General features: G+C 42.0%; 1 protein-coding gene across 1 annotated transcript; it reads left to right on the top strand.

Annotated features, from left to right (window-relative positions):
- Nucleotides 1-2,243: 2,243 nt before the first annotated feature.
- LOC110287070 (large ribosomal subunit protein eL42-like) lies at nucleotides 2,244-2,621 on the top strand. The gene has a single exon (XM_021153751.2). It carries the CDS (start codon nucleotides 2,246-2,248, stop codon nucleotides 2,564-2,566), a length of 321 nt encoding a protein of 106 aa, XP_021009410.1. The 5' UTR covers nucleotides 2,244-2,245; the 3' UTR covers nucleotides 2,567-2,621.
- The last annotated feature ends 8,033 nt before the right edge of the window (nucleotides 2,622-10,654 follow it).

Raw genomic sequence — 10,654 nt, 5'->3', positions numbered from 1 at the left:
AACTACTGAGGTATACCCTCAGGCTTCCAATTGTTCTTGTATGAGTTATGCTCTTGGTTTCTGAAATATATTTGCCTAATTTAGGGACACAAAGATTTGTAAAAATAATTTCTTCTAGAAAAATAATACTTTCAGGTTGTTCATGTAGTTCTGTGATTCATTTTTGTGTTAACTTTTATATACAATGTAAAATATAGAGGTTGATTTCTATTGCTTATGAATAACACATTGTTTAACACATAGTTTAAAATTTTAATTGGTTATATTATTTATTTACATTTCAAATGCTGTCCCCTTTTCCTGGTTTCCCCTCTGAAACATCCCTCCTGCCACTCACCCACCCATCTGTTCACTCCTCAGGCCCCAAAATTTGTTTATTAATATACATAAGTACACTGTAGCTGTCTTCAGACACACCAGAAGAGGGTGTCAGATCTCATTACAGGTGGTTGTGAGCCACCATGTGGTTGTGGGATTTGAACTCAGGACCTTCAGAAGAACAACAGTCAGTGCTGTTACCTGCTGAGCCATCTCACCAGTCCTAAAGCTCTCTAAAGACTGGCTTCTTAGTATGTTGTCCAGGTTGTTCTGGAGCTCCTGGGCTGGAGCAATGTCCTGCCCCCTGTCTCCTGTAGCCAACTACAGACACATGTCACTGTGCACTGGGAATTTTGTTTATGTTTGGTTATTTACTCAATAGTGGGGACGGAACAAATAGATCAGCAGGGAAGACTATTTGCTGCTCTGGCCAAAGACCTAGGTTTGGTTCCCACCACCCATATGGGGCAGGAGGTCTCAGGGATTAAACCACCAACCAAAGAGTACACATGCACCCATGGACTCATGGCTCCAGCTGCATATGTAGCAGAGGATGGCCTAGTCGGTCATCAATGGGAGGAGAGGCCCTTGGTCTTGCAAAGATTATATGCCCCAGTACAGGGGGAATGCCAGGACAGGGAAGCAGGAGTGGATGGATGGGTGGGTGAGTGGGGGAGCACCCTCATAGAAACTAGGGGGAAGGATGTGGGAATGGGGGTTTTCGGAGGGGAAACCAGGAAAGGGGACACATTTGAAATGTAAATAAATAATATAACCAATTATTTTTTAAAAACTACCTGTAATATTAGTTTCAAGGGATCAGAGACCCTCCTCTGGCCTCCTGAGGCACTAAATGTACTTGGTGGTAATATAACAGAGTGCACACACATAGAACAAATCCTTTATAAAAATACAAGGTAATAAGATTCGAGATGTAGCTCAGTAGTAGAGAGCTGCACAATATACAAGGGCTTTTACTCTGTTCCCAGTACTATAGAAGGAAGGAAGGAATGGACAGAAAGGAGGAAGGAATGGAGAGGGAAGAAAAGAGTAGGGAGAGAGTAGGAATTAGCTAACAAATAAATAATTTACGTTTTGAATGTCTGTCTTTTAAAAAAAGATTTATTTATTTATTTTATGTATGTGAGTACACTGTAGCTGTACAGATGGTTGCAAGCCTTCATGTGGTTGTTGGGAGTTGAATTATTTTTAGGACCTCTGCTCGCTCTGGTCAACCCCACTCACTCTGGTCAACTCTACTCGCTCAGTTCCTGCTTGCTCTGGCCCAAAGATTTATTTATTATTATATATAAGTTCACTGTAGCTGACTTCAGACGCACTAGAAGAGGGCGTCAGATCTCATTGTGGGTGGTTGTGAGCCACCATGTGGTTGCTGGGATTTGAACTCAGGACCTCTGGAAGAGCAGTCAGTGAGTGCTGTTACCTGCTTGCTGAGCCATCTCTCCAGCCCAGGTCTGTCTTTTAAATAAAAAGAAAGAAAGAAGGAAGGAAAGAAGAAAAAAAAGGAAGGAAATTGGGAGCAAGGTGACAAGGGAGAGGGAGGGGTTAAGCAAAATTCGAGCTATAGGTGGCACATGCCTGTATTTCAGGACACACTGGGTCACAGAGTGAGGAACTATTTTAAAATCCACTTAAGTCACAAATTTTATACTATTAAAAAGTATAAAATCAGTTTTTACTTCTTTCACATCCGTTTCTCTCACACTTCCCACCAGTCTAAGAACAACACTACTTTGAGAAGATTCCTTCTACACTTTTTCACATGTCCACTAGGGATAGAGAGAGATATAATATCGCACCTTTTGTGTTGCTTAGACGAACTTATTCTGTAGTGTGCTGAGACTAGTTTTTTTATTATATAAGGACACTTCCTTTTTCTTTCCGAGCTGCTAGAGCTCCTGCGAACATGGTGAACGTGCCTAAAACCCGCTGGACATTCTGCAAGAAATGTGGGAAGCACCAACCCCACAAGGTGACACAGTACAAGAAGGGCAAGGATTCTTTGTATGCCCAGGGAAAGCGGCGTTATGACAGGAAACAGAGTGGCTATGGTGGGCAGACTAAGCCTATTTTCCGCAAAAAGGCTAAAACTACAAAGAAGATTGTGCTGAGACTGGAGTGTGTTGAGCCCAACTGCAGATCTAAGAGGATGCTGGCTATTAAGAGATGCAAGCATTTTGAACTGGGTGGCGACAAGAAGAGAAAGGGCCAAGTGATCCAGTTCTAAGCAGATTTTGTTACGAAGATAATAAAATCTTGACCTTTCAAAAAAAAAAAAAAAAGGATACTTCTCAGAGACCTTTCTACACTAGAACACAGAGATCTGCGACCTGCTCCATTCTGTGTAGCTGTGTCATGGTGTTCCGTAGCTCCCACTCTGTCTTTGTTTTTCCATCTTCCTTTTTTTTTTTTTTTTTTTTGACATTCTCACTGAGTAGCTCTAGCTAGCTTGGAGCTTGCTACATAAGCTCAGTCTGGTCTTGAACTTTCATCTCCCCCCCCCCTTCTCCCTCTTGTTTCAGCCCGGCTCAGGTTGTGAGCCACCATGTGGTTGCTGGGATTTGAACTCATGACCTCCGGAAGAGCAATTGGTGCTCTTAACTTTCATCTTCTTAATGGATATCTATGCTGGTTTCAGTTTTTTTTCCTCATGTTAAAAGTTATGCATAGGTGCGTAATGAGAAATAGAATTTATGTAATAAACACGCACTAGGCTTATGACTATGAGCCCAGTATTACAGTATTCAGGAAAATGAGCCCAGAGAATTAGCAATTCAAGGCTGGCTTGTGTGAGATTCTCAAAAACCAAAAGGCTGCCAGCAAAGGCGGGTAATGCCACATTTGGAAAGCTGTGGCTGGAGGATGAGGAGTTCAAGGCTACTCTCAGCTAGATAGTGATTTTGAAGCAACATAAAACCCTGTGTCAACCCCAGCCCCTACTTCCTATCCCCCTAAAATCATGGAAAAGCAACCCTGTTTTTTAAAAGATTTATTTATTTATTTTTATTTTATGTGTACAGGTGCTTTGCCGGCGTGTGCACCTCATGCTTGCCTGGTCTCACAGAGGTCAAAAGGAGGTATCAGATCTCCTGGGGTTACAGATACTTGGGAGCCAGCATGTGGGTGCTGGGAATAGCAATTGAGACATCTTTCTAGCCCTCAATTTTTTTTTTTTAAAGACAGGGTCTCTCTGTGTAGCCCTGGCTGTCCTAGAACTCACTTTGTAGACCAGGCTGGCCTTGAACTCAGAAATCCACCTGCCTCTGTCTCCTGAGTGCTGGGATTAAAGGAGGGTGCTACCACCACCTTGCTTCACAACTTATTTTTTTAAGACAAGGTCTGTTTCTGTGCAGTTCAAGGTGGATTCAAACTTAAGATCCTCCTGCCTCAATGTCCTAAGTTCTGGAGTTACAGGTATATGTCATTATAACCCTTTTTTTTTTTTTTTGTGGTTCTGGGAACTCTAATCCAGCACCTTGGACATGCTATGCAAGTATTCTATCACTGAACTATAAGTTTATTTAATTATATATTGCTTAAATTTATTTTAGTTATGGGTGCAGGGCAGGCATGTGCACATGAGTGCATTTTGCCTGCAGAGGTCAGAGGTGTGGGATCCCTCTGGAGCTGGAGTTACATGTGGTTGTGAGCCACCTGATGTGGGTGCTGGGAATTGAACTCGGCTCCTCTAGTAGAGCAATATGTGTTCTCCACCACTGAGCCGAAGTAATCAGGGAGGCTCCAGAGTTCAGGCCGCTGGGTCATTTAGGATGCACACAGCCATTGTTTTAACAGACTAGCTGCTCCGGGTGTGTTCGGCACATGTTTGTAGATCCAGGACTACTGTTGGAAACAGAAAGACTGCCAACCTGGATTCTAAAGAGGTTGTATGAATTGCATGTCCACCAGCAGTGTGAGAGTGGCCATTTCCTTTCACCCTTACCGACACTTGAACAGTAAAAGAAAAAAATTAGCATTTTTGGTGACAATTAGTGCATACCAACAGTAAGGTGTCTGGGACTCTTGCAGCAGTGTCGCCTTGAGCTGAGCCTGGACACTGTGGAGCAGCACATCCCGCCCTCTATTCCTCTCCTTGCCTGCTTCACTCAGGGCGGTCTTTGCCCGCAAATACTCATTTCTCTGTGTTTATATTGTCTGTCGTACCCACTAGGATTTCAGATCTAGTTGATGTTATTTTATAGGGCTTTTTGAAGTGGAGTCTTGCTTAAGTGTCTCAGTCTGACCAAGGATTTACCGCAATTCCCTTGCCTCAGCCTCCCAATACAGTTTCAGTTCTTTGAACGCAAAAGTTGTTTGTCTTCTTCACTGTGAACCTCCATAATCGGAACTAAGAGTTTGTTGATTGACTGCTTGAAAAATGAATAAAAGTCACTTTATACATGAGTCAGTCAAGGTGCTGAGAGGTTTAACTCTTGCAAATTCACACAAGTGTGTGATGGGACTCCATTTCGGAGTGATTGAATTTCCGGACTTGTCTGTACTAACAATGTAGCTTTCGACATTATGGATGTGCCACTGTATGCTAGACCTGCTGAAGCAAATCTGGGTGGACTCTAATTTGTGATTCCTAGGAACAGAGATGCTCGGAACCTTTTTGTATAGGTTCAAATGTTCTCATTAGTCAGCTAAGTGTCATAAGAGTGCAAGAATTAGGTTGTATTGCTAGTGCCTGGTGCCTATATCTACTTAACACTGTTTACATTGCTGCCAGTCATGTATGAATGACCTAGGCTTTTTATTATATCTTATTTTAAAATATTTTACCAGATGGCTTGATGGATAAGGTTCTCTTCCAAAGACCCAGCATCCATGTTAATTGGCTCAGAAGTTTAGCTCCAGGGCATTTAAAGCCTTCTTCTAGCCCAACACTCACGTGCACATACCCATCCACAGACACACACAAATAAAACCAAAATTAAAAAAAATCTTTAAAATATTTTATCACCGGGACTGCAAAACATGGCTTGGGTTTCTCTGTGTAGCCCTGGCTGTCCTGGAACTCACTCTGTAGACCAGGCTGGCCTTGAACTCAGAGCCCCACCTGCCTGAGTCCTTTAATCCCCTGAGTGCTGGGATTAAAGGTGTGAGCCACCATGCCTGGTAGGAGTTCAGTTTTTAGCACCCACAACCACTGTAGCTCTAGTTCTAGGGTATCTGTGGACACATGTCCCACATGCACCCCCTTATATCCATATAATTAAAAAATAAAGTATTTAACATTTATTATTTTTTAAAAGGTTTATTTATTTTATTTATATGCATACACTGTAGCTGTCTTCAGACACACCAGAAGAGGGTGTCAGATCTCATTATGGGTGGTTGTGAGCTACCATGTGGTTGCTGAGAATTGAACTCAGGACCTCTGGAAGTGCTAGCAGTCAGTGCTCTTACCCGCTGAGCCATCTCTCCAGCTCCAACATTTAGTATTAATAAAGCATAAAAAGGTAAAGGTACCCGAGGAAAAATGCACATTTAGACATTACCAGTAACATTATGGCTCTTATTCATTATACAGTGTAGCATAATAATAACAACAATTCCTCAATATCACATTTACATAAATCAGGAGTTTCCTACATTACTTTTATGTGAATTTAATTATATCATAAAAATGTATACTTTTAGCAATTTTATGTATCTCAGCAGTTACAAGTTCTATCACAGTTTTAATCATTTATTTGTGTGTGAGAATGTGCCAATGTCATGACAGACAAGTAGCAACTTCCAGGATGTGGCTGTCTCTTTCCATTATGTAGGTTCCAGGGATCAAATTCAGATTGTCAGCCTTGGCAAAAAGTGCCACTACCCACTGAGCCATCCTGCCCACCTCTAGTTAATTTTTCACTGTACGGATTAATGGAACTCACTGTGGCATTTTTCAGATACACACACTGCAGATTGATCATGTCCATTGTTCCTCTCTCAACCACTTTCCAATTTTAGTAATCTCTTTTCTTTTAGGCCAGCTTCCTTCTCTCCCTCCCTCTTTCCCTCCCTCCCTTCCTTTTTCCAAGTTTAGTCTTTTTCACTTAAAATGATGATCTCTAGTTCATCTATTCTTGCTGCAAATGACAGCTTTCTCATTTTTCCATACAAGTCTTGTATAATTCTGGCTGGTCTTGAACTCCCTATATAGTTGAGCATGAACTGATCCTCCTACCAGCACCTTCTGAGAGGTAGATCAAGGATACACACCATATTCATGGTTGATCTTGTTAACTTTGTGGGATTTAGAATTACCTAGGAGACATAACTCTGGGGGTGTGTTGAGGGTACATTCAGCAGATTTTCCCTCTCTTACTGTGTCTCTGCCTCTGTCTCTTACTGTGTCTCTGCCTCTGTCTCTCTCTATCTCTATTTGTCTCTCTCTGTGTCTCTGTTTCTCTCTGTCTCTGTCTCTGTCTCTCTCTGTGTAAAACTTGCCCTTATAGGAGTCTGAGGAGCAGTATCACCTGGTGTTGTGTAACAAACTTCCTGGGGAGATGAAACAACAAAACATATACATACACACACATACACACACACACACCCCTACCTACCCCAGAAAAGGGAGTCCATATCAGACCAAAGCAAGGATTTCACTAACATTCAACTTGGTGAAGCAATGAGTTTCATTGGTGTTACTTACAGGAACAGACAGCTGCATCACCAAAGCCCACCCCAGCATGGGTGACTACTCACAAAAGCTGGGAATCTGGAGCATACTGCACAGCCTGCAGGCAGCTCAACAGGTTGGAGAGTGTCCTTATACCAGGTGGTTCAGTTGGACTGAACCACTTTCAGGCAGCTCAGCTGGTCTTCATTTCTTTTAAACATCCAGTTTGTCTAATATCTGCTTTTCAGGGGATGGGGATGGGGGTGGCCTTGTCCAAGGGAAACTATTAACAGTCTTTACTGAGTGTATACTCTTGAAGAGGGAGGCGCCTAGTGTATCTGGTCAGTTTCAGGGACTTCCTGAAGCACTTTTGAGTTTTCATCTCCTGTCTTAAAGAACTTTCCCTATAAGGTAGAGTGTTTAATTTTGGAGGAAACTGCCAAATAGCACCTGGCTGTGCTCTCTTCCTCCTGAGCACTGTACTAAACACTAAGCCCTGCGACGAACACTATGCTTAGTTCTACTGTCATCCTCCCCTGACAGCAGCATCCAGCTTCTTCATTCTTTTCATGTGGACTTAACAACAGCAGCTCTCCAAAAATCTTCCAGCACCAGACTGGGACTACTGAGGCTTTAAGCTTTATGGACAGAGCAGCTATCGGGTACTCCAACCTTTCTACTATACAGATGGCCATTGCTGGATTACATAGGTCCTATCAGGTAAGCCAGTCTAATAAATCCCCTTTTATCATACATGCATTCTGATGATTCTGCTCCTCTAGAGAACATGCCTAATACAGCCACAATACTCAGCACTGTATTTTTTACTGACTGAATATTACATTCTGTAAATTTCTTTGTGTTATATTACTTTTATTAAGATCAATTGATTATACAAAATGAGTTTCATTATATTTTCTCTCTCAAAGATCTATTGGGCTGGAGAGATGGCTTAGCAGTTAAGAGTTAACTGCTCTTCCAGAGGTCCTGAGTTCAAATCCTAGCAACCACATGGTGGTTCACAACCATCTGTAATGGAATCCGATGTCTGAAGAGAGTAACAGTGCATTCACATGCATAAAATAAATGAATAAGTCTTCTTTAAAAGATCTATTTTTTGGTTTTGTGTATGTATGCACCTATATGAGTTTATATGTATCATGTATTTGTAGGAGCCTGCAGAATCAAGGCGACTTCCTAAGATCTCTTGGAACTGGAATTACAGGTTGATGGTAAGCTGTCTGATGCAGGTAGGTGCTGGGTACTGAGTTCTTTTTGATTTGGTTTTGTGTGTGTTCATTTCATTCCTGTTGCTATGATAATACCATGACAAAAGGCAATGTAGACTAGGTGAGTGTGGTGGCATATGCCTTTAATCCCAGCACTTAGGAGGCAGAGGCAGGAGGATTTTTATGAGTTCAAGGTTATCCTGGTGTACATAATGACTTCAAGCTACCTTAGCTATATAATGAGTCCCAGTCTCCCCCCCCCCCCTCTCTCACACACACACACACACACACACACACACACACACAAAGAGAGAGAGAGAGAGAGAGAGAGAGAGCGAGCAACTTAAGGTGTTATTTGGTGCACAATTCCAGATTATAGTCTATCACGACAGGAAAGTCAGAGGTAGGATCACAAGGTAGCTACTCAGTTCATATTGACAGTCAATAGCAGCAAGAAATGAATGTATACATGCTCAACCTCTTGTTTGTGTTCAGCTCTATTTCTCCACTTTTACATAGATCAGACCCCATGCCTAGGGAATGGTGCTTTCCACAGTGAGCTGTGTCTTCCTACATTGATTAACTTAAATTTTGGTTGTGAGACTAGCCTTCGACTAATTTAATTAACACAATCTCCAACAGACATGGCCAACCCAATATAGTCAAGGTTTACACACACACACACGCAGAGAGAGAAAGAGAGAGAGAGAGAGAGAGAGAGAGAGAGAGAGAGAGAGAGAGAGAGCTTACAGGCTGTGGTCCAGCTAGTCCAACAATGGCTGTCTACCAATGGAAGGTTCACAGATTCAGTAGTTGATACCTCCAGGAGGTTGAATGTCTCAGCTGGTCATCAGTAAATATTAGAATCCTGAAGAAATAAGCTTTAATGCCAGTGAAGGAACGGACTTGCTAGTGAGAACAGGCACAAGAAGGCAGAGAGGGCAAGCTTCCTTTTTCCATGTCCTTTATATAGGTTGCCAGCTGAAGGTGTAGCCCAGATAAAAAGTTTATTATCTTCCCATCTCAAAAGATCTGGATTAGAAGTGTGTCTTCTCACTTCAAACGAATTAAGGAAAAAAATCCCCCACAGGTGTGCTCAGTCATTTGGGCTTTAGTTAATCCCAGATGTAGTCAAGTTAACAAGGCTAGCCATCACAGTCCCTCACTGAGACTCTCAGGTGGTTCGAAGTTGTGCTCCCCATGTGTGTGGAGAGAATGAACTTACATATGGTACATAAACTAGCCCTGAGCATCTTCAACCATGTCTTTAAGAAGAACTCTAGAATCTACATATGGGAGAAAACATTGAACATTGTCTTTTTTTGAGTCTGGCTTATTTTGCTTAACATGATCTCTATCTCCATTTTTATGCAAACAATATGTTTTTTCTTATTTAAAATTGAATAAATATCCATTATATATGCATGCCACATTTTTATTATCTTTTCATTCTTTATAAACTCCAAGCTCTCAGGACTATGTTTGCTGTTTTGCATTTCCCTGATAGCTAATTGATTTTGAACATATTTTCATATATTTATTGCATCCCCCTCCCTCTGTGCATGTGTGTGTGTGTTTGTGTGTGTGTGTGTGTGTGTATGTGTGTTTTATCTTGTTGAGACAGGGTCTCTTGTAGTCCAGGCTGGCCCTAAATTTATTACATAGCAATAGAACCGTGACTAAGACAGAAGTTAATACCCCAGGGGCTGGGGTATCGCAGCAACAGGTCTGATCATGCTGTTTGTTAGAATATGGAAGACTTTGGGACTTTGGGCTAGAAAAGTGGTTGGACACTTTAAGTGGGGCTTAATGAGCCATCCTAGTAGAAGCATGGAAAACAGTTTTTAAAGCAATTTGAACTTTGGGGGCCCAGCTCAAGAAGTTTCAGAGGGGGAAGAATATTATTAGTAAGTAGGCTAGAGACTGTCCTTACGATATTTTGGCAAAGAATGTGATCTGTTTTGCCCTTGTTGTAAAAATGTGCCCAAGGCTAAATTGATGAATTGGGGTGATTTATGGCATCAGCAGAGGCGAATTCAAGACAGCCTAGAACTGACTCTATGGTGTGGTTCCTAGTGGTCAGTGTTATACAGATTTATAATGCAAAGGAGCAAGCTGGGCAAGTGAAAATACAAAACGTACAGTTGGAGGAGACAAGGAGCATCAGGAAAAGTAACGTTGGAGCCAAGTCCCATGCTCAAAGAGATAAAAATTTTTAAAGAAAAGCCTGATGCTAAATGCAATAAAGGGAGTGGTGACCTTGGGGCAAGGTCCCACCCAGCTGAGCTTCCAACTTGTGAAAATAAAGAAAAGCTTAGGCAGTGAAGGAAACCAGCAACAACAGACAGCTGATTCAGATGTACTAGAACAAGGGGGCCATGTTCCAGCCCCAACAAGCAGTAGAACTTGGCAGCTTCAGCCATGTGGTTCAGGCTTTAGAGGCAAAGCTAAAAGAAAGGGGTTATGGAAT

Source organism: Mus caroli, unplaced genomic scaffold, assembly GCF_978045245.1.
Source record: "Mus caroli unplaced genomic scaffold, Mus_caroli_1 scaffold_5, whole genome shotgun sequence".
NCBI classification, from domain to species: Eukaryota; Metazoa; Chordata; class Mammalia; order Rodentia; family Muridae; genus Mus; species Mus caroli.
Note: the sequence above shows the minus strand (reverse complement) of the source record. Positions and strands in the feature narration are given on the sequence as shown.